The sequence below is a fragment of the Syngnathoides biaculeatus genome, chromosome 11, assembly GCF_019802595.1.
Source record: "Syngnathoides biaculeatus isolate LvHL_M chromosome 11, ASM1980259v1, whole genome shotgun sequence".
Taxonomy (NCBI): Eukaryota; Metazoa; Chordata; class Actinopteri; order Syngnathiformes; family Syngnathidae; genus Syngnathoides; species Syngnathoides biaculeatus.
Window position 1 is genome coordinate 3,768,993 of NC_084650.1, and position 24,840 is coordinate 3,793,832.

At 42.3% G+C, this 24,840-nt stretch overlaps 2 protein-coding genes across 7 annotated transcripts in view; one reads left to right on the plus strand and one right to left on the minus strand.

Annotated features, from left to right (window-relative positions):
- Positions 1-20,739, plus strand: part of gabra4 (gamma-aminobutyric acid type A receptor subunit alpha4) — a 36,896-nt gene extending 16,157 nt beyond the window's left edge. For 3 of the 4 annotated variants that reach the window (XM_061834770.1, XM_061834772.1, XM_061834769.1), the window contains 4 exons: positions 5,855-5,998; positions 6,334-6,486; positions 10,420-10,676; positions 19,237-20,739. In XM_061834770.1, the coding sequence (XP_061690754.1) occupies positions 5,855-5,998; positions 6,334-6,486; positions 10,420-10,676; positions 19,237-19,779 (1,097 nt within the window). In that variant the 3' untranslated portion in view covers positions 19,780-20,739. The remainder of the gene's footprint in view (positions 1-5,854; positions 5,999-6,333; positions 6,487-10,419; positions 10,677-19,236) is intronic. The other variant, XM_061834773.1, reaches the window with a different exon arrangement.
- LOC133508573 (uncharacterized) overlaps positions 4,164-24,840 on the minus strand; it is a 34,822-nt gene continuing 14,145 nt past the window's right edge. For all 3 annotated transcript variants that reach the window (XR_009797096.1, XR_009797097.1, XR_009797095.1), the window contains 2 exons: positions 4,852-4,983; positions 4,164-4,756 (listed from right to left, as the gene is read on the minus strand). The gene's annotated coding sequence lies outside the window, so the exon portion shown is untranslated. The remainder of the gene's footprint in view (positions 4,757-4,851; positions 4,984-24,840) is intronic.

Here is a 24,840-nt window from a genome sequence, read left to right on the forward strand (position 1 = left end):
ATGTCAGTCTGCTAACACTAAATAATGACGTACTGTGTTTCATTGTTGTACTTAGCAGTGAACAATGAAAGCTCAACTCAGCAACATTGATTACAGCGGGTCTACTGGTCAGCAAAAACGCCTTATCTCAATTAAAGTGGCTGCCCAAATAGAACAGTGCGTTCTTATCAGAGAGAAGCAGTGATTTAAAGATGATATCTGCAAAAGAGAAACAAGGAATGAAAATCACATTTACCTTTGCTCTTGGCCAATCTCCGTCAATTACACACTACGAGGACACCGTAGAGGACAAATTCCCATTTTTGGGTTATTGTCCCCCTCCCCCATCTTTGTCCACCCGGTACTCACCTCCAATCAGGAGGAAACAACCCTGGATGTGATGTGGCCTGAAGCAAAGAAAAGGTCAGAATCCCTTTCTGTGCCCCGGGATAGCAAAGACCTATGCAGCTATTTTCCATAACTGGCTTGTGTGTGCTCGTTTCTCCACCCCCCCTTCTCCTCTGCCTTCATTCCCTTACACTCCCTTTTTTTTGTGCTTCTCCATCTGGACTTGTGTGCACACTCCATGACACACCAGTGTCAGTTCATTTTTGGCAGCACAGTTGGTATCCTGCTGGTGTGGAGTCCCATAGGGAGTGCAAGGCAAAGACAGCTGTCATTTTGTTGTGCATTTTTGAGTGGCCAAAGCACTCTGAAGGAAACATTAGAAAATAAAACATTATCTTAATCTGAAACAAGTGAGTTCGCCAACAGGATTAATGGCTAGTTTTTACACAGTGCGGAGTCCCAGAATCAGGTGTACCAGAGTATGGCCCCTGACTTCCGGGGTGGGAAAAGTGGAAGAAAAAGAAAAGTGAAATGATTATATTTAAAGGGTTTAACTTTTACCATCACTTACCCATCATTTTTTTGGGATGCTCAGCAGTCAGTCACAAGAAGCAGTGAGACAGGCAAGTTGATCATTAAGAAAAAATTTAGCAAACAAACATGATGTTGTACTTCTTGGAATGTACAATCATTAAAAATTACTTACCTGACGACCCAGTGAGATTGGTGATGTCACCATTCGTTAGTATGTTGGCGCTGGTAGTTTTTGAAACAGCAGCAGCCAGCCGTCCGTGTATAGGACACCACCATTAAATGTCCAGTCCATTCTTTGTACCTGTGGTTGTAAAACCGAGGGTAAATAATCTGGCTAAAAAACAATATATTCTCCTTTTGCATGTAATTGCGTGTCCCCCCCTGAAAGCCTTGTGAGCATGATGTTGCGCAAAAAAGAATGATTGGCGACTATTTGATCATGCACCCTGTCTCAACACCCCTGATTGGCAATTGTTGTGAAATAAATGAGAGGCATTAGTTGAGACCAGAGAGGGCTTATTTTTCCAAAGATCATTTTAATAATATTCTACTGTGAAGTCATGGAGACAGTTTTAACCTATATGACAAAGTGTTGTTGTTTTGAAACTGCAAATTCCAGTTTTAAACATAGGATGTAAAAAAACAAAACAATTACTCTCTGATGGGTACTACTTTTGTTTATCGTCATTATACCCTTATCAAAAAGTATACACGTACCAAAGAAAGTGCAAAGGAATTTAACAGTTTTTTTTCCTCCATCCGATTATCAAATGTGTTTTCCTTGAAAGATCAGTTTATATTCAATAACTTCCCAATGATTGCCACATCTTTTGTTGTTGTGTGTCAAAATCGTGTCACATGATCAAGCAGTTTGTCATTACATGGTCACAATTCTGCTAATTTGCAGAGTAACTCTCCAACTCAGTCCGCCTTGCCCGAAAAAGCACACTACACTATATCAGCAACAGTATCATGTTAAAGCCAAAAGGTAGGTAAGCTACATATAGGATCAAGGATGCATAGATTATCCTTAGGTAAACTCTGCTAAGTGGCACATGCTGTACTGTCAAAGCAGTGGCCATGAGCAACATATCCATTTTATGATGTGCCTGTGGTGTAATTCATTGATTGACAAGCGTATAAAGTGTATGTACAAAGCAGATGTAAGAGTCCAGAGTCCACACATTAAGACTATCGGGCTATTTTTGTCCAAATTTTGCACCTTCCTGACCAAGCACGGCAAATTACAGACAGACTTAAGCCTTATAAGATCATCAGATAAGATTGTTGTTAGGTCTGTGGTGTGTTAAGAGTGGATTCTGTCACGACCCATCGGAACGGAGGTAGGACCTAAATGCAGAATTCGGGGGATGCAAGGTAGTTCGGGGAAAAACGTTTATTATTAAATGGTCGGGAATCGGGCAGGCAGTCAGGTGCAGCAGCGGTAGTTGGGACGTCGGGCGTAGAGAGCAGGTGAGCGGGCAGGGAGGAGTCGGTACACGGGAGATCGATCAAGGCAGGCAGAAGTCTCAAAGGAGTCAGGCTTACGAGGTCGGTCGGAGAACAGGCGGAGGTCGGTACACACGGGTTGACGATCAGGGATACTAGAGTGCTGGAACGGGACATGAACCTCAATGATCTGGCGCGGACCAGTCGTCATCAGGGTCATATAAATACACAGGATAATCAGCCCGCATGAGGCGCAGGTGTGCGCCTCCCAATCAGCGCAACTGCGCGGGCACCCGCACAGCCCGACCTGGAGCGGCAGGATCATGACAGATTCGTCCCAATCTTAGTGTCCGAAACAGGTCGGGGTCAACAATCTTAAACAAAGATCTAGTACTTATGATCAAAAGTTTTCGCGTGTGTGGGGGAAGCTGACTTTTCCTGAGTCATGATGTCGTAAACTGTGATAGGAAATGAAATGTAGCTAATCGTAGAAGCAAACTTCATGAGGTACAACAAAGCTGCTCAAAAGAAAAAAAAACAATGTCTTACCTGATTTTGTGTTTTCATATAAAAGTGGATTCTCTCGAATGCGTGAAGTATGTTCCAAACCGAGTTTTTTTTTTTTTTTTTAAACATGACCATTTTAGTAGGCTCCCTTGGGTCCCTCAGGTCCGGCAACTTTTGGGAACACTCGGCAAAGATCAGCGCAAATCCTGAAGTGTTTCTTCTTTGTCTTTGCTTTTGTGTCCTCATACCAGGTCTCCGGGATATTGGAAAAAACCAACAACATTTAAAGCTGCGATTTACCGTACAAGTACAGTTCATAGTTCAATCCATCCATTTTCTTAACCACTTATCCTCACAAGGGTCGGAGGAGTGCTGGAGCCTCAGGGAGTCTTGTGGGTGGGGTCTTTGGAAGTATGTGGTGTTGAACCCTCCGATATGGGCTGTTCGGTCCCTGTATGACCAGTGTCAGAGTTTGGTATGTATTGCTGGCAGTAAGTCAGACTCACTTCCCGTGAGGGTTGGACTCTGCCAAGACTGCTTTTTTTTCATAGATTTTGTTCATAACTTTGATGGAAAAAATTTCTAGGCACAGCCGAGGCACAGAAGGGTTACGGTTTGGTGGCTACAGTATTGCATCTTTGCTTTTTGTAGATTATGTGGTTCTGTTTGCTTCATCAAACCGTGATCTCACTGGAGTGGTACACCCTAAACTGGTTGCCAGCCAATAGCAGGGCATAGGGTGACAGACAACAGTCATACTCACAGTCACACCTCGGAGCAATTTAGAGTGTCCAATTAATGTTTCATGTTTTTGGGATGTGGGAGGAAACCGGGGAGAACAAGCAAACTCCGCACAGGTGGGGCCAGGATTTAAACCCAGGCCCTCACAACTGTGAACTTTTACAGCTGCACACCGTGCCGCACTTTCACCCTACAATAGCAAAAAACATGAAGAAAAACATTTTGCTTGAATGGTGTTCTCTAAAATGAGGAATTAAAACAATAACAAAAGAAAAATTGTGAAAGGGCAGTGATAACTTTGCATTCCTCCCAGGTCTAGATGACTATGTTAACAAAATAATGTATCTACTCATATTCCAAAACAAGCAAATAACATACATAGTATTAGTGTTATCATACGGTGTTTTAACTAAAACTGATACAAATAATATTTTTCCTAGTAATCCATTTTTACAATTATTTTCTGGAATAGAAAAGAACACCTTAACTGATGGCACAGTGAAAAAAATGGTTTGTACATGTGCCTCAAAGTTCTGAGGACCGGGGTTCAAATCTTGTCCCCACCTGTGTGAAGTTTGCATGTTCTCCCCGTGTGGGTTTACTCCGGGTACCACCGCATCTGTCAGGCGCATATTTTAGAAATGATGTGCCCGCACTTTGTACACTACTCAGCGTCTCCTCGTGGTTTCTCAAGATACATTCTGAGTTCAAAATTAAGAGACCTGGTTATTATTACGTCTGGCAAACACTCTATCAGTTAGGAATCTATCAAACACAAGAATCCGTATTTTGTTTATACAAGCACAAAATCTTCACCTTATGTTACTGGCAAAAAAAATGACATTCTGTACAAAATACAGAATATTCATTGACCTCTTCAGGATCTGTTTGATATTTTCCCTAAGAGTTACCCCTCCAATTTTCAACATTTGGAATTTCTGCAAATCAAAAAGAGGATGGCAAAATTAGGAATTAGTTTGTTCTGAAAATTAAACTCAACAACTTTTTCCATGCTTAATCATAGCAGTTCTGCAGAAGCAAAAGGGTCTTCCGTCCCCCTCTGTTCAAGAACAATGAAGTCGGCCAGATATTTTATCTGTACAATGTCAATGTCCTCTTCTAGTGCTGCCCTATGGTCTTGATGCCTGCCGGTGTCCCTTGTCTCAGTAAGCAGCATCAGCCCTTTTTTTTTGGAAGCCTGAACAACAACACATGCACAATACAAAAGCACAAATATGACAAAAAGGTCTTAAGACGAGTTATCCGTAGACATTTGGCTTGCTTGCTTCTTACATGGCCCAACTCTCTTTGGAGGAATGGGAGAGGCTCATGTTGGGTGGTGGATAGCTTGAGGTTGACGGTAGAAGTCTTAGTTTTGAATGTCTTAGGGTTCTTCATGGTGCGCCGTACCACCTGTTCCACTGCCTAAAACAGTATTAATAAAACAGAATATCATAGTGACCAAGTTTTGTGCTCTTTGGGCCAGGTTTTTGGAGCTGTAAAGAAAATAAACCATGACCAGGTCAGGTTTCAAGCAAATGTTCTGATGGAAAAAAAAAAGTTGCATCACCACTTTCAAGTAGGACAAGTCACTACTTAAGTCAAGCAAGTATTCTGAGAAATATATACTTGCACAATAGCCACTTTTCCCTCAGTAGCTGTACTTGCAATTCCTGTACTAACATTAAAAAAAAATAAATATGGTCCCACAACCACTCTTTGTATTGTCCAGGAAATAACTTTGCTCTCTTCTCAACTGAAATCTGAAATCAAATGAAGCTTAGTTAATGTGAGCTAAACTATGAAGTTAACGTCACTCTTCTGTTTTTTGAGTTTAATAGTCATGGATGAAGGTAAATGTAGTTGTTATGTCTTTAGTTGAATATCAAAAATCAAAAACATAATCCTTGAATCCAAGTTGAATAAAAATGATGAATAAACAAACAAACAAACAGATTCAGCAAGTGGAGACAGACAGGGCTCGAGAGGATGCTGTAATGGACCATCTACCGACAACGCCCATAAGACTCACTCCTTGAGCAAGACTCTGAAACCCTGAACTACTATATATACTGTAACAAAGTAGTAATCATAGTTAAGCAATCATCTGGGAATGTTGTGTTCTCTGATGTAGCCTGCAACACAACAACTACATCACTCAAACATGTATCGAATACGAAAGAACTTCCACAAATCAGTGCTACAAAATATAAATTCACATGGATGGCCAGAATATAGTGAAAACTTTATGTTGTGCTGTAAATTACTTCCAGTGATGTGGCTTTGCTATGCACAGATGCCTATCCAAAAACAGAAATTATCTATACTTGGACCAAAGGACCCGAGAACTCCGTGGAGGTTCCTCCCGAGTCATCTAGCTTGGTTCAGTATGATCTCATTGGCCAGACGGTCTCCAGAGAAACCATTAAGTCCATCACAGGTGAGATCTGCACAGACACTCACCGTTTTCACACTCCCCTGATAGCAGCCATTTTTCGTTGCATTTCTTGCGCTCATCTTCACTCTGTTGTTTGACACAAGGGATATTTAGCTGACTTCACAAATCGTATTTAAACCTCACATCTCCATCTGTGTTGTATTTCTGGACCTTTCAGCACAAGTAAACGTTAAATGCAAATTTTAAAAAAGGGCCTCAATCTTCTTGAGTGAAAATGTTTTTAAGGATATTTAGGCTGACAAAAACATAAACTGTCCAAAGCTTTCATGAGCGAAATGTTTTGTTCATCCTGCTAATTCTCTGTGTTGATCCCGCAGGTGAATATGTGGTGATGACGGTCTTCTTCCACTTGAAACGCAAAATGGGCTACTTCATGATTCAGACATATATCCCCTGCATAATGACAGTAATCCTCTCCCAAGTGTCCTTCTGGATAAATAAAGAGTCGGTCCCAGCGCGCACAGTGTTCGGTATGCAGACCTCACTCATTGTGTCCAACCTTTTGGCTCGCTGTTAATTTGTTTGGAGTGCCTCCACTCTCTGTGTTAATTATGGAGAATATCAAAAGCTGCTGTACTTGTAGACGTGTTCTTTGAAACCTAAGATTAGACATGAATAAAAGTCATTTGGTGCATCTTTAACGTTTTGTGCAGCCAACTAAAATTATGAAGATAGAAGTTGTTGTTCAAACAACAAAGTGAAACGATTCAACACACCGACTTCTCTCATACATTACATAATTGAACAAATACAAGTGGAGAAAAACACTTCCTTTTGAATTGAATTCTATATTTAAATACGTTTGCCCATGATCTAAAGGCAGATTTAAGAACAATTTGACCAAAGAGCACTTCTATTTGAAGGAGAGTATATGAATAAATCAGAGGGGCTACAGATGGGTGTAGGGCCACTCGCTCATAACGACAAAATGAAACGTGAAAATGTGAATTACTTGGTTATCCCCTCATTCACACTCTCATCTGAAAAACTTTTGTAATTTTGCATATTAACTCCCACAACACTTCAGTTGAACAACGGGGTTCACAACCCTCGCCCTGTCTTTCCCTCACAGGGTGGAGCACGACTGCCCCATGTCAATGGTTCATTGTTCGAGAATTGGAACGAAGTACCTTTCTCATCTTGTTGACAATCAGAGCTTTATCTTTTATCTTCTTTTCTCAGTCACCCTCTAGAAATGTTCTTTTGGACAGATTGAATCTGATTCCTGGTAAATATCCATTATAATTCTAAGAAACCATAGCGGGAGCTTACAAACTTCACTGTAACACAGTAAAATTGTTCTGACATAAAAGGGATACAAATCCTCCATTCTGCTTGACCTAAGAGCTGAACAGGACAAAAAAAACAAACTAAACTTTTGCCCATGATCAGAGGACACATTTTATAATAATTTCACCAAAGAGCACTTCTATTTGAAGGAGAATATACGAATTAATCAGTGAGACTATAAATTGGTGAACGAGAGCCTTTGCCAGCTAACCTTTGTCACGCTCTTTGCTGCATTTGCGCATAAATTATTTGGTCATTCAAAGTAATTGTTTCGCCAGCTATCTGAGTGGCTGCTCTCTGAGGCTCTTGGAGTTGAAGATGCTGGATGTGGAGGTGCTGGGCTGATGAAGTTGACTCTGAGATTCAGGAGGAGCAGTGTGGTTTTCGGCCTTGCCGCTGAACAGTGGACCAGCTCTTCACCCTCAGCAGCATCCTCAAGGGTGCACGGGAGTTTGCCCAAACAGTATACATGTCTCAGAGAAGGCATTGGACCGTGTCCCTCAGGGAGTCTTGTGGGTGGGGTCTTTGGAAATATGTGGTGTTGAACCCTCCGATATGGGCTGTTCGGTCCCTGTATGACCAGTGTCAGAGTTTGGTATGTATTGCTGGCTGTAAGTCAGACACACTTCCGGTGAGGGTTGGACTCTGCCAAGACTGCTTTTTTTTTCATAGATTTTGTTCATAACTTTGATGGAAAGAATTTCTAGGCACAGCCGAGGCACAGAAGGGTTACGGTTTGTTGGCTACAGTATTGCATCTTTGCTTTTTGTAGATTATGTGGTTCTGTTTGCTTCATCAAGCCGTGATGTCACTGGAGTGACTCACAGCTGAGTATGAAGGAGCTGGGATGAGAATCAGCACCTCCAAATCCAAAAGGGTGGAGTGCTCTCTCCAGATGGGAAATGAGATGCTGCACCAAGTGGAAGAGTTCAAATGTCTTGAGTTCTTGTTGATGAGTAAGGGAATCATGGAACAGAAGATTGACATACAGATTGGTCTCGCACCTGCGGTGATCCGGACTTTGTATCGGTCCGTTGCGGTGAAGACGGTGCTCAGTCGAAAGGCAAAGCTCTCAATTTACCTGTGATCACAAGCTATGGGTTGTGGCTGAAAGAACAATATCCCAAATACAAGTGGCCAAAAAGAGGTTCCGCTGCAGAGGGAGTCTGGGCTCTCCCTTGGAGATAGGGTGAGAAACTCGGCCATTTGGGAGGCACTCAGAGTAGAGCCACTGTTCCTCAACATTGAGAGGAGCCAGCATCTGACGTGTATGCCCTGCCCCTGGGGATGACCCAGGACATGCAGGCACGCGCCTTGTAACATCCTGTCTTTCGGCAATATGCCTATCTGGCTGTATTTTTCATGGGTGTGTTTTTTTTTCATGATAAATAAAAACCCGTGAAGCAATGAAGCCAAAAAAAGTGTACCGTGACGTAGTGAGGGAACCCTGTATGCATTTTTGGGAGATTCTGAGGGAAACGTGTTTTTTTTTTTTTTTTTTTTGTGAAAGGGTACCAAAAGCACGGCTATGTGCAAGTATTGCAGCTATTGTTCACCTCTTGTCATTTGGAGCATCACAGTAGAATGACTGAAAGAAAGGTGGAGCAACTGGTTAGAGTGCTTGCTTCACACTTCACACACAAAATCCCAACCCCGCCTGTGTGGTGTTTGCGTGTTCTCGCTATGCCAGTGTGAGTTTTCGCCAGGCATTGTAGTTTCCTTCCACATCCCAAAAACACACATTAATTGAAGATACTACATTGTCTGTAAGCGCAATTGTGAGTGTGAACAGTTGTTTCTTTCCATGTGCCTTGTGAATGACTGGCAACCAGGTGTATCTTGCCACCTGCCCAAAGATCGCTAGGATAGGCTCCAGCACTCCCAACACCCTTATGAAGATAGAGAGGATTTTCTCTCAATTCAATTATTGGTTCTGGTTAAAGAAACAGTGGATGAGTGATTGACATATAGAGCATCTTTCTATTTTTGTAGGAGCCACACATGACCAGGTATACAGTACATGACTCTTGCACTCCTCTTGTCTGTTTTTTCATGGCACCGAGACGGCGACAATGTGACATTCCATTAGATTCATTACATTATGTCGTTTAGTGCTCTCACACCTACATACCTTTTTATTTTATTTAGTCTGTGCTTGTGGCTTTGTTACATTATACATACAGCATATCACAAGTTGAGCGAGGATATTTCTTTACACTTACATTGTACATACACTAATGACACCATAAAATCAGTCATTTCTTTACATAAACTTTAGTGTTTCTATATTATAATAACAACAAATCTTTACTGAAACCAAAAAATATTTGTTTACACTGCACAATTGTTAGTTAACCTGTATTTTAGGCTTGGTACTGTTCAAACAAATCAAAAGGAAGAAAACACGTTTGGCATCTGTGGACTGAAGCACACTAACATGCTTTGCGCATAATTTGTGCTATCAATGCCAAATATGATTTTTTTTAAAAGTGAAATTACGAGGATAAAAATAATATTTGGCATGGTACTGGGTGTTGCTTGTCATTTGATGGTCCTGAATCTCAAAGTTGTTCCACACATTTCTACTCAAGTTAATGTAAACAAGATTCTGTAAATAAATTGCCTCAGTTTAGCACAATATAATGTTCCCAGTTGAGCACAATGCAAATTGTGTTTTACTGCATTAAGATATAGAACGAAGAAAGTTTTTTTTTTTTTTTTTTTTTTAAATCGCTTGTTATGTTACGAACTCATGATTAACTGATGATGAGTCCAGGGTGTACACCGCCTCATGCTCAGTTGGGGATAGGCTTCACATTACCAGTGACTTTAATTGGGATGAGCAGCATCAAAAATGGATTTGAATTGTTATGTTACACATTTGTAGAAAAACTGTGTTGGACTTAAAACACGACTCATAAATGTGAAAAAAAGTGCATTGATGCAGTTTCTATTTTAGACATACACTGTACATTACAAAGCTGCTGTGTTTGCTTTAATGTGTCAGTTATGTTAGCTGAGTTCACTTCCTTTAATCCCAAAGCAGAGTTTAATAGCATCAGATTACTTCTGTCATTTGTTTACTGACAACCTCTCTTTTTGAAACCCTGAAGGCATCACCACCGTGCTGACCATGACGACTCTCAGCATCAGCGCTCGCCACTCCCTCCCCAAGGTGTCATATGCCACCGCGATGGATTGGTTTATTGCGGTTTGCTTTGCCTTCGTCTTCTCTGCCCTCATCGAGTTTGCTGCCGTCAATTACTTCACCAATGCACAGCTTGAGCGGGCTAAAAAGAAGCCAGCCAAATGTCCCCCCGTCCCCCAAACCACTCCAGTCAAGGTCAAGGTCACAGATGAAGTGGTGCAGGTAAATGTTGCGTCCCTCAAAGATAAGTGTGACGGATAATCTGATCACACTTTGCTTGGAAGAGCACTTAGACAACACATCTCTTGGAAAATGTCCGTATTGGATCTTTGAATGATCTGAAGTAGCCAGAGATAAGGATGATTTGGAGTTTTGGTTAACAAATACATCTTTACTTGAAACAGTGAACAGTATGTGGTGTAGAAAATGGATGGAAGGATATTTTGGCTTCACAGTTCTGAGGACCCAGGTTTGATCCTGGCCCCGCCTGTGTGGAGTTTGCATGTTCTCCCCGCGCCTGCGTTGGTTTTCTCTGGGCAATCCAGTTTCCTCCCACATCCCAAAAACATGCAACATTAATTGGAAACTCTAAATTGCCCCTAGGTGTGATTGTGAGTGCGGCTGTTTGTCACGATGTGCCCTGCGATTGGGTGGCAACCAGTTCAGGGTGTCCCCCGCCTCCTCCCTGTTGACAGCTGGGATAAGCTCTAGCATACCCCGTGACCCTTTTGAGGATAAGCGAAAAAGAAATGAATGGATGGATGAATGGACAAACAAGGCTTTTCTTTTTTCAACTATGATGAGGATATAACATTTTTTCCTCATCAGTTTCATTTGAAGTCACTAACATAGTCATAGTTCATTCAACTGAATTCTGGTTCAGTTCCCTCTTGTGTCGGTGTCTTTGTGACTGCGTGGTCCTCTAATGCCACCAAACAGGGAATCCAATGTCAGTACACCTATCAACCCTGATCACTAAAACAGGAAACACACCTGCACAGACCCCAACACAGATAACGGGCTCATCATTAGGTGGCAACGTCCTCGTTCCTACTTCGTCACTCCTCTGTTTACCTGCTAGCTCCTCCCACCAGAAATTCCATTGAAGTGACAAGGATATTGACAGAACAGCGAGGCGACTGCAGGACAAAGGAGTAATGTTTGGAGGGAATGAGACAAACAACCTACAATAACATCATTTCACGGAGACGTCTACTAAAAATGATGTCACGTCAGTGATTCATGTCACAAATTAACTTTAAAGTGGGATTACATTAAAGTCAAACATATTTGACTCTCTTCCTCTTATCACTTTGAAGATACAAAGATGATTATGATTGGTCTATCCCAAGGCTGACGCCACCCTCCTGACCCTCCGCTCATGAATAAGGCCTAATGTATAACATTGAATGCAAATGCATGTTGAACCAACTTAACATTTTGCTTTTCTATATGTCCCCAACTGCAAAATGACAGCCTTATTATGGAATTTGAAATGCCACAGAAAACAGGATTTGAATTTGAAATGTTAAGTGATCACATTTTTATTTGTTGTATTTCAGTGTAACGTTGCAATGTTAACAATTCAACTGTCTACAATTCGCTGTCTGAAATTCTTACTTACCTACTTACTTCATGACTAAGTCGTGACAAAGAAAGCGTAACTGTAATTGGCTGGGTGTTCGGTTCTGACCTGAAGTAACCCTGCTAGGTGGCACAGACGGTGAATTTCAGACAGCGAATTGTAGCCAGTTGAATTGTTAACATCGAAAAGTTACACTGAAATACAACTATTGAAAATGGGATCACTTTACATTTCAAATTCAAATCCTGTTTTCTGTGGCATTTCAAATTCAAATCCTGGTGGCACATATTTACTTCCGTACTTATTACTACAAACCCAGGTGCTTGGTCATGTGCAGTAACCATGCGCCAGTGTATTGTAGTCATTTTGGTTTTAAACACTAATGTGAATATTCAAACTAAAATAATCGTCACAAACAGGAGATTAAATATTTACTTTTAAGTTCTGCTCCATTCACAATCCCGTTGGTGCACGCCCATTTTCAAACGTCACTATTGAGAGTAGCTACGAGACTTTTTGCATAGGATGCATCAGATGTCCTTCCATTGCCCTTCAATCATTGGTGGAAGCTCCTCCATACTCAATTGTCACTTCTCTATACGCATTAAAGACAACTGAGACACTCCTTAATACTGTGGCGTAACAATTTACTTTTCCCTTTCAATGTTTTGAGGAGAAAAAAGCTGGGAATGTTGCAATTAAAAGACCTGAGATGAGCACAATGACAGAAAAAGACAAATTACCATTGACCTCAGTTGTAAAAGTGAGCTTTTCGATGATTCGGACCTAATAAAAACCCCAGTGTCTACATGCATGTACTGTACAAACAGTGCCACACAAAACAGTGGCACGAAACAACCAATCAGAATGTTTTGCTTTGCTACCACTAATCACATTCAATATATAGTGGGGGATAAGGAGTACCCTCGATCTGAATAGCAAAAACCTGCGGGTTATTTATGCCTTCAAAAAACCTTGACCAAGTGAGTATAAATTGCCAATAAATGCTTTTGTGTTGGTTACCCCTGAAAAAAGAAAAAATGGTAAATGGAATGTTTACTTTTTAGAATAACATGAAAAGATCATATTCAAGTGCATACTGCAAAGAGTTTTAATTCCATCCGCTAATATGATCGGTGAGGCCGACAAGGAGCAGCAATGCACATGTTAGTTTTTTCACTGACTTCTTTAAGTTGCCCCTTGCAGCCCAAATCCCACGGTGGTGTAATCACGTCTGAATGCAGCAGAGTGACAACAGCACTTCAGTGGATTAGTAGGTTGCCAAGGCGACAGAGCCCGGTTGCATCTGCATAGGTTTCGGATATGCCCCGGTGCTGGCATGGGAAATGTGGCTTTGCTCAAAATCAGATCCAATTGACCCTTCCACAGGGTTGACTTCAGGGTCATTGTGTGATAGGTCGACTTCGATGGCATTTCACATCTTTTGTGAAGACAAGCAAACGCACACGCTCCAAATCTGCAGTGGACACAATAACATTGAATATTTTCAGTTTCAGAGGTTGGGCGAGGGTGGATTATTTCTGCAAATACTTAAGTGCCAGGCAACGTTGCACTCTTGCATGCTCAAAAACATCAACTCCAAAAGGATAAGCTTCTTTGACGCTATACTGCATTACCACTGTGATGCAGTACTACCTATTTTGTCTCTTAAGCTTGTGTGAAATGAGTGAAAGCCTTCATACGTGACATCTGCATTGCCTACTCTGACGTTTGCTTCATGATGAAGGCCATGTGTAATCAGATCAATATGACAAGGTTTACAGCATACCATCAGTGAGACAAGAGGGATTTTTACCGTTCTATAATACATGGCAGTATTGCTTAAAATAGCATTGTTGGCCATATTGAAGGCCACAATGATGATGTAAAAAAATGAGTAATATACAAAAAAAATGTATGTACAACATTACAAGATGACACCGACAGGATAGTGCTACTGCATATATGTACAGTATATTGTAAGGAAGGTTAGATTTTCAAACCTCAGGGGACAGAAAGAGAACCATGATGTGCTCCTTTCGTCTTAGCCGCAGTGTTGCATTCCTATAAAGTACATCTTGGGTAGCCAACTATACATGTATGGTGTCGACAAAAGTACTGAAACACTCCAAATCAATCCACTAATCTAGTGGTTCCCAAATACTTGACACCAAATACCACATTATCAACATACTTCACTACCTCTCGCAGTACTACCATAATCATCAATATTAAAATACATTAGCAATAGTTGTCCAAAGTGTCTTTAAAACTTCCTAAAAAGCACAATATATTCTTGTAGGCTACTGATACATTATGGACTATTTGAACATTGACACGGCGCCACACTGGTGGGGATCAGTTGACAGCTTGACCCGTCTCTTCACCCGGGTGTCCAAGACATGCAGCCCCAAGTCTGATGAAACGGCCATCGTGACCACATCCATCATTCAACTGTGACCTAGAGTGCCTCCCAGGTCTTAGTGTCATTGCCCACGTGAGCATTGTCCTCCATTGGAAGTGCTCTTCAGCTAGGACTCCAATAAGTGTGGGTACTCTGAAGTACTACTTGATGCAAAGACACAAACAATGAGATAGATAGAAAGGTCTAAAAATGAACAAAGCAAAACAAAGGTCAGTCCGTATCGATACTCTCCACAGAAAGATATCAAAATGGAGGACTAATTCCTAGACGCCGTCAACAAGTACTGTACATCTATTTAGGCCATCTTGTGACAATGGATAGTAATACAAGCACTGAAGTTGAACGCCGCATAATGTTTTCCTTGAAGGCTTATGGAACGCTTAGTGATGTATTTAAGAACGATCTTCCCATATGGATGAAAAGAAAAGCTTTTGAGGGAATACCTAAAGGAACATGGAACGCCAAATGTTGAAAATAGGCATTTGCTACAAGAAAAGATGCAGTTGGATAAGACAGCAAATGTGAGCTACCAATGGCATTTAAAAAATAAAAAGCCTTAAATGGAAATGCTGGCCACGTTCCCCAAGGACCACGGAAACTATCAATTGGATACCACTACACACTGAGGGACCACGGCAAAGATTTAAAAGTAGATGGTTGGATGAAATTATTCAATATACCAGAATACACTGGCAAGAAAATGTCGCAGAAGAACGTGAAGAAGAGGCCTTTATCCTACAGGTACCGCCCACAACATTGAGTTCTGAATGCCAAGCTCAATGAGGAAAAATCTAAATAACCTTTGGGCAAAAGGATCCAACAGAGCAATAAGTCTCATCCTTGCCATACATCCACTACAATGTTGTTGTGAGTTGAGGTTTGTTCCAGCAAGCATCGGCACAGCAATTCACTCGCCTGTTTCGTTTGGCATAGTTTTTATGCCGGATGGCCCCCGCATTTTTCATCTGTACTTGGAAACGGCAGTCGCTGGGTATTATAAAAGAAGAAAGACTAGGGGCAGATAAAAGTAATCATAAAACCCTTTCATTCAAGAAAAGTGTTCACAAATATTACATAAATAATAGAAACCAAAAAAATTACAATCATATGATCCATCCGTCCATTTTCAGAACTGTTTATCCTGTTCAGGATCATAGGTGAGCTGAAGCCTATCCTAGCTGCCTTTGAGTGAAAGGCAAACTACATCCTGGACTGGTCGCCAGGCAATCATAGAGTAGATATAGAAATAGACAACTGTCAGTTAGTGTCACGACCCATCGTAGGGAGGACCAGAATGCAGGACTCGGCGGCAGACCCATCGCCACCTCCTGGACAGGAACGTGAGGTGGCGGCGGCGCCATCGCAACCTCCTGGACGGGAACATAAGATTTGGAGAGTGGCTCCCGACAAATCACAGGCGGCAGTACGCTGCGTTGTTGCACTTCCGGTGTTTGCCTTGGCACTCCTGAACTGGGCGCTTGTTCCTGAATGAGAATCGGCTCCTTTATATGGAGACCGACTGGCTCATAGTCAGGGGTCCCGGAGGAGAACTGGCACACACTAGGGGGCGTGAATGGATCATTCCTGGGCACGGCACGGAGCAACGGGAATGATAAAATCCTCCTCCTCTTCACTGGAGGAAAATAGTTCGGCTCACCTTGATCACAATTCTCTCCATCCTCTGAACTTAAGCCCTTTGCAAGTCGCTTCTGGGTCTTGTTCCTTGGGAACACGCACGTTGAAGGCGCTCTGGCAGGCTCATCCTCGATCGCCAATTCCACCCTTTTCCTATGGCGGTTGTCCAGACACCAGTCACCACTGCGATGTAGGTGTGACGTGGCAGTGAATCTGCTGCCAGCCGCAACGTAGGCTCGGCTGGGGAAGGAGTCGATGGGTGCCGTGACGTGAGAATCGGTCAGCAGCACGGTTGTCAAAACCGCAACGTGAGCATGGCGAGGTGGCAGATATGTTTCCACTACCACGTGAACTTGCAGTGAATTCCTTGATACAGCGACGTGGGAAGGGCGCGGCGGTGGATCCTTTGCCACAGCGATGTGGGAATGGGGCGGCGACGGATCCGTTGCCACAGCGACGTGAAACTTGTTCGGTCGCAGATCCGTAGCCACTGCAGCGTGGACGTGAGTCAGCAGAGAGTCTGTTGAATCGCGACGTAGGCATAACGCGGAGGTGGATCCGTTGCCGCAGCGACATGAGCCTTGCTTGGTAGCGGGTCCGTTGCTACTGCGGTGTGCGCGTGACTTGTCCGGGAGTCCGTTGCCACAGCGACGTGGACCTTGCTCGATAGCGGATCTGTAGCCACTGCAGTGTGAACTTCAGTCAGCAGCGAGTCTGTTGCAACCGCGACGTCAGCGTAGCTCGGCTGGTTCTCTAATCCTTGCCGGACCTGGGCCGTGAGGACCGCCAGTTCGGTGCTCTGCCTCTCTATTTCTGCCCGCATTTCACGATAGAAGACCTCGTGATTTAGCGACCCCTCCTCCCTCTGGGCTGGGAGCTTCGCCACTAGCTATGGGTCTGCTGGTTTAACCGTTGCCGGTGAGGAGTGGGTGGACAAAGACGGCATCTTTGTTGCCGCGCAGCGAGAGGCACAAGGGAGCAAGCACCCGGCCTGGGCGTCTCCTCTGGCCGCCACGCGGAGGACCCGAGTAGATGCGGGTTCCCACAAACTGATTGGAGGACTCGGACCTACCGGGCGAAGACGCTCGGGAGCTGGAAACACAGGGAGGTGAAACAAACTGACTGGGATTAAAGATTGGGCGAAGAGATTCATAGTCGAAATAATGTGAGTCGTATTCAGGCAGCCGGTCATATAAATCAAGGTCCTCCTCATAGTCTGAAAAGTCCGAGTCCAAAAGAATATGAGGTGCTGGATGGGTCGTGGTCAGGACATATTCATAGCTCGCAGGTGGAGCGTGTGACACGGAAGGGGAGGACATCATGGAGCCTACCCGGATCAGACAGTCGGTCTACCTTGCGTCGGTCCCGGCGATGCCGGGTCTTTCCTGCTGGGTCCTGTTTTGGCCAGATCGTTCTGTCACGACCCATCGATTTGGAGGGAGGACCCAAATGCAGGACTCTGGAGACACAGAGGTAATTTGGGAAAAACGTTTATTGTTCCAAGGTCGGGGATCAGGCAGGCAGTCAGGTGCACCAGTGGTAGTAAGGACATCGGGCGTAGAAAGCAGGTCCGCGGGCAGGCAGGAGTCGGTACACGGGAGATCGATCAAAGAAGGCAGGAGTGTCAAAGGAGTCAGCCTTACGAGGTCGGTCGGAGAACAGGCGGAGGTCAGTACACACGGGTTCACGATCAGAGATATGGGAGTGGAGGAATGGGGCATGAGCCGCAATGATCTGGCGAAGATCAGTCGTCCCCTGGGTTCTATCTCTACCGGAGTCAATCAGCCAACATCAGGCGCAGGTGTGCGCCTCCTAAGCGGGAACCCGCACACCCAGGGCTGGACCGGCAGGACCATGACAGTTAATTTCACAGAATGCACTGCCTGTATGGTAATCAGGTGACTGGAAGCCCTCATTTTCGATGGAATGTCATTCAATATACTGAAATAAAGAAATTAAAAGAAAAGAAGTGGACTTGATCTGAATAATAGAACTTCCTGTGAACCATGTGACTTGTGGAATATTACAAAATTTTCTGGGGGAATAGCAAAACTGAGCAAAAATCCAACTACATTACTTAAGTGTGAATTTATACTAAACTCCTCATTTAAAAAAAGCCCTTTTAAGTATAATTGGGATAATTAACTATTATGTAAAAAAAAGCTTGGTAAGGGTTTAAATTGCCATATTTCTTGGTAAAAATCTAATTTGAAGAACCAGGGATGGGCAACAAATGCTATTTTTTCCACTCTTCAAAGTAGTTAGAATTGCTTTTTAAAATTGTATTTATTAAATACATAATCAGATCAGTGTGCAGGATACATTGCTTCATTAGTTTTTTGTTTTAAATCCAGCATCGATACAAAGAATATACACAGAAGTTGACCGTCTGATTTGTGCCAAATATACTGGTAAACATTTTTAATGGTGCATAAAAGGCACGTTGGATAAATGAGCGCAATTTAACGAGAATAAAATGAAGAAATACAGGTATTTGCATTGAAAAATCAGATGTAGATTTCTGTTCTTCATTATATGCACAGTATAACACCTATGCAATTTGAAGTCCTTATATGTGTACACTACTCACAAAAAGTTGGACATACCTGTATTGGGCTTTTGGGTGAAATTTCAGGATGAACCTAAAATGCGCTCTAACCTTTACCGGTGATCTTAATCTGACCTTCTCTAACCTTTTGAATGTATGTGAACAAATGCTGAATGTTTAAGTACTTTTTGCTGTTCTTTAACAAAGACAAAAATAACAAGGGGTCAGGTAAAGTTTCTATCTAAACAGTCCTCGTCTTTTATGCTGTGCACATTTTTGACAACATGAGACCAAGACAGCACCAAACAGTTTAACAACAGTTCCTCGCCATTGCCGGGCTTCGAATAGGGTGTTCTCATATTTTCCGGTCAAAAGTTTTACCATGCCCAAATTGAATGTGAAAGGTAGACCGCATTGTTCATCCTGAAATTTCCCTTGAACGTTTTTGTGAGTCCAGAAGGAACTCAACTTGCTCTTACTATTAAATAATATTACAGCTATGCAAATATCTCTAGTCTGGAGTGGAATGCAGTTGAATCACAGACATGTTTCCCCTCCAGTACGACTGACGTCTTATTTGATTTTACAGCAAAACCCAGACACTAATGGCAACCTGCGGAAGCGCATGAATTACATTTCTCACCAAGACTCGAGCAATCACCAGAGAGCCCAATCCACGAGCAACAATTCAGGGGTGGGGAGCGCTCGACTGCTGAGACCTTTAAACAGCGGCGTCAACAGCAGCTCCTCCACCCTGTCCCGCTCCAGTCCCAAATCCGACAGTGTCCCAAGTGTGGATTCCTCTTCAGAAGAAAAACAGCTTGTGCAAAACACCCCTCAGGTGGCAGCATCTACAGCGAACGTGACGACAGGGACCCCGTGCAAGCAAAACACCCCCTCTGCTTCCCTGCAGCATCTGCTGGGGCCCAAACTGGAGCGCCTCCAGATGATGGGGAACAAAGTGGAGCTAAAACAGACACCGTGCTCCCAACCCAGCACTGCTGGGATGGGCGGAACCAGCAAAATTGACAAGTATGCGCGTATCCTCTTCCCGGTGTCCTTTGGGGCATTTAACATGGTATACTGGGTTGTTTACTTATCCAAGGACACCATGGTGGCGAAAGGGGGCTAGACTCCTCAACAAGCTTAAAGCATCCTTTTGTTTTACAGATGAGAAGCAAATCAGGAATATAAGTGATATGGGGAAGATGATGCCAAAACCAGAACAGAAGTACCTTCATTTTATGAGATCTTTTCTTTTTTTTTTTTATTAACAGCAACATGGGAATATATGAGCCAAAGTACAAAATATGACTCACTGTAAGGATGAAAGCTAACACTGGATTATGGTTTACTTCTCTTTTTACCACGCTCATTGTGTATTCAAAGGTCTTTTTCAGGCTCTAGATAACGCATGACATTTACTATTTTTCTATTCTGCATCGGGCAATTTGTGTGCTCATCTCTTCTAAAATTGTACACATTATGGAAATAGACATTTCTACAAACTGATTTGGTTAATTACTGTGTACTGACATTTGAATATTGAGACCTTGTTCATGGCATGAAAGCAAGCGTTTATCGTGTAATCTGTGGTTTTATGTTAACATGTCCAAAAATAGACCGGAACTCAAAAGTAAAGTAGATATGTATTCAGTTTAGGGAAAAAAAGGAACCTTGATGTGATCTTAATCAACAATCAAAAGCCTCTTGTACAGCACTTACTGCACAAGCATCAATCTTACACAAGACGGATTAACTCAATGTATGTACTGTGAGCACTAGAAAATAGTAATTGGGGGATCCAGAAAGTAGTAAGGGCAAGATATTAATTAATGTTACAATAAGCATTTTTCCTCGACAAGGATCGTCAAGGGTTTACCTCACATCATATTGTTTAAATATCACCGAAAAAAAAAGATTTCTGGATAATTGATCACTGCAATAATAAAATTGTTGGATGAGTGGGTGATGAAAGTACTGCATTTATTTGAAAACTTCATCATGACTTAATCTATATGTAAACAGTGCAGTGGTGCCTTGAGACATGAGTTCAATTTGTTCAGTGACCTTGCTCGTAACTCAAAATAAAAAAATGTATCACAAATCGTCATCCTCCATTGAAATGAATGTAGATGCTCTTAATACGTTTTACCCTCTGGTAAAAACGCAACAAAAATATTTGTAATGTGTGTTTCAGAAAAAAAATAGCACTTCATAGTATTAAACTTTATACAACTAATGAATTAGTAATTCAACTAATTAATTCTAATGGACAGAATGAAACCAATTTTGCCACATTTCTTTACATCAATTTAATGGACATTGAGCTGCTTGTTCTGGTGTTCCTAATCACTTGGGAGAGCATGATACAGACATACTCTTATCACCACTACTGACCACTCTTCACTAAGGTGCACTAATATGATATTCTTCGTTGTTGATGACATGTACCTGTTAGTATTGTTATATTATCTGTCGACAAGCAGCACTCCACTATTTGTGTTGCCATTTGTTGAGATTGAGCACTTTCAATGGTTACAAAGTAGCTTCTTTCCTCCAGGTAGGACCTGAACCATTTAAGGACCGTTCCATTTAGTCCTACCCATGTTTCCAACCAGTTCAGCAGTATATTATAATCTGTCGTATCAAAAGCTGCGCTGAGATCCAACAAGACCAAAATTGACACCTTTCCCGAGTCAGCATTCAACCTTGTGTCATTTAGCACTCTGATGAGAGCAGATTCTCTACTGTGATGAGTTCCGAAACCTGATTCAAATTTGTCAAAAAGTACATTTAAATTAAAGAAATTGTTGAGTTCATTAAAAATAACTTTCTCAACAATCTTGGCGACGAAAGGGAAATTAGAGATGGGTTAATATTGTGCTAACATGGAAGCGTCCAGTGCTTTTTATTTTAGAAGAAGCTTAAAGGCAGTTACTTTCAGAGCCATAGGAAACTCGCCAGACGGAAGTGACAAATTGATTATTTGTTGCAAATTGGCTACCACTGATTTAACAAAAGTTTCATTTGACAGTAAATTTTAACTGGGAGGGGTGTTACAATTGAACCATGTTTTTTGAAGAATTGTTCCCTTTCTGCTAAAATGGTACTTTTTATGAAGTGAATTAGTTCACTGCCATCATGGAATGCTCATATCTCAAATTTTTGCATGGAGATTAAAGCAAATTTTTTGGGGATGTTTTGTATTTCAAAAACCCTTAAGTCATGGCACTTGTATCTCATGGCGCCACTGTAGTAGTCTCTCATTTAGCAAAGAAAATGGCGAAAATGAAGATTAAGATACACTGAAGAAAATAAGTATTTCAACACCCTGCTATATTGCAAGTTCTCCCACTTAGAAATCATGGAGGGGTTTTCATTGCAGGTGCATGTCCACTATGAGAGAGATAATCTAAAAAGAAAAATCCAGAAATCACAATGTATGATTTTTTAAATGATTTATTTGTGTGATACAGCTGCAAATAAGTATTTGAACACCTGTCTATCAGCTAGAATTCTGACCCACAAAGACTTAGTTAGTCCGCCTTTAAAAGTCCACCTCCACTCCATGTAGTATCCTGAATCAGATGCGCCTGTGTGAGGTCGTTAGCTCCATAAAGACACCTGTCAACCCCATACAGGGTTAGGGTCAGTAAGACTCAAACTTGCAACACAGCCGAGACCAAAGAGCTGTCCAAAGACACCAGAGAGAAAATTGTACAACTCCACGTGGCTGGAAAGGTCCACTGAGAAATTGCCAAGCAGCTTGGTGAAAAAAAGGTCCACTGTTGGAGCAATCATTCGAAAATGGAAGAAGCTAAACATGACCGTCAATCTTAATCGGAGTGGAGCCCCATGCAAGATATCACCTCGTGAGGTCTCAATGATCCTTAGAAGGTGAGGAATCAGCCCAGGACTACAAAACAGGACTTGGTCAATGACCTGAAAAGAACTGGGACCACCGTTTGCAAGGTGACTGTTGGTAATACACTACGACGTCATGGTTTGAAATCATGCATGGTACGGAAGGTTCCCTGTGCTTAAACCAGCACATGTCAAGGACCGTCTTAAGTTTGCCAATGACCATTTGGATGATACAGAGGGGTCATGGGAGAAGGTTTTGTGGTCAGATGAGACCAAAATGGAACTTTCTAGTCATAATTCCACTAACCGTGTTTGGAGAAAGACGAATGATGAGTTCCATCCCAAGAACACCATCCCTACTGTGAAGCATGGGGGTGATAGCATTGTGCTTTGGGGGTGTTCTTCTTCACATGGGACAGGACGACTGCACTGTATTAAGGGGAGGATGACTGCGGCCATGTATTGTAAGATTTTGGGGAACAAGTTCTTTCCCTCAGTCAGAGCATTGAAGATGGGTCGTGGCTGGGTCTTTCAACATGACAGTGACCCGAAGCAGGAAAACCAAGGAGTGGCTCCGTAAGAAACATAGCAAGGTTCTGGCATGACCTAGCCAGTCTCCAGACATAAACCCAATAGAAAATCTTTGGAAGGAGCTGAAACTCCGTGTTTCTCAGTGACAGCCCAGAAACGTGTCTGATCTAGAGAAGATCTGTGTGGAGAAGTGGGCCAAAATCCCTCCTGCAGTGTGTGCAAACATGGTGAACAACTACAGGAAACGTTTGACCTCTGTAATTACAAACAATATCTTCTGTACCAAATATTAACATTGTTTTTTTCAGGTGTTCAAATGCTTATTTGCAGCTATATCACACAAATAAATTGTTAAAAAAAAATAATACATTGTGATTTCTGGATTATTCTTTTTAGATTATCTCTCTCACATTGGACATGCACCTACGACGACAATTTCAGACCCCTCCATGATTTCCAAGTGGGAGAACTTGTTATATAGTAGGGTGTTGAAATACTTGTTTTCTTCACTGTATACTATAAAAATCTAGGATGCATCTCTAATGATCTCGTTTCTTCCATTTTCACTTCCTGGAAGTTAAGTGACCATGTTTCCTGTTACAACTATCACCAGTGCTGAAAACAAATTTTGCATCCACAACTACCTTCCTTTTACACTGCAAAAACAAATCTTACCCAGTGACTTCATCTTATTCCCAGTAAAGAAAATCTTACAGCAGTTAAAAATCCAATTCATCCTAGTCTCATGGGAGAATTTTTTTCCACTTAAAACATTTTGTCAATTAAAATAAGTCATTTTGTCCTTGAAAGCAAGTGAAAAAAAATCTGCCAATGGAAATAGTAATAATTTACTTGCTAAGATTCTTAAAATATTTTTTGTGCTGCTAAAATTTAGAAAAAAAAGGAAAAACTGTCTCAATATAGTGACACGATGGTGAAACTGAAATTGTTAGCCTCACAGTTCTGAGGACCGGGGTTCAATTCCTGGCCCCACCTGTGTGGAGCTTGGATGTTCTTCTCGTGCCTGCGTGGGTTTCCTCCAACATCCCAGAACCATGCGTTAATTGGAGACTCCAAATTGCCCTTGAGTGTGATTGTGAGTGTGAATGGTTGTTTGTGTCTGTTTGTGATTGGCTGGCAAGAAATTCAGGATGGGCCCCGCCCCTACACAAAGATAGATGGGATAAACTCCATCACTTCGCAACCCTTGTGAGGATAAGCGCTTTGGAAACTGAATGAATATATACTTAGATTAATTGGCCAATTAATCAGTTATTGGAATTTTTACAGGGCCTACTGTATGTAGACACACATCACTATACGGTCTTTCCAAAGTATTCCCTCACCTGCCTTGTCTCACATACAGTATGAACTCAAGTATCCCAGTCCTAACCCGTAGGGTTCAGTATGACACACTACCCTTTGCAGATAAAACACCCACCCATTATCCAAGCCACTTATCCTTACAAGGGTCACGGGAGAGCTGGAGCCTAACACAACCAGCTTCGGGCGAAAGGTGGCCTACACCCTGAACTGGTCACCAGTCAGTCACAGGGCAGATATCAACACCACCACTGAGCGGGAATCGATTCCACGCTGGCCGCACCAAAGTCAGGTGTGTGTACCACTACACCATCAGTGACGCAGATAAAACAGCTTCAACTCTTCTGAGACAGCTATCCATTGGGTTTAGGGGTGAGTTTTGGGGAATTTTTGACCATTCTTTCAGAGGCGCATTTCTAAGGTCGCATAATGCTGGACGAGAAGGCCTGACTCTCAATCTCCAATGTAATTT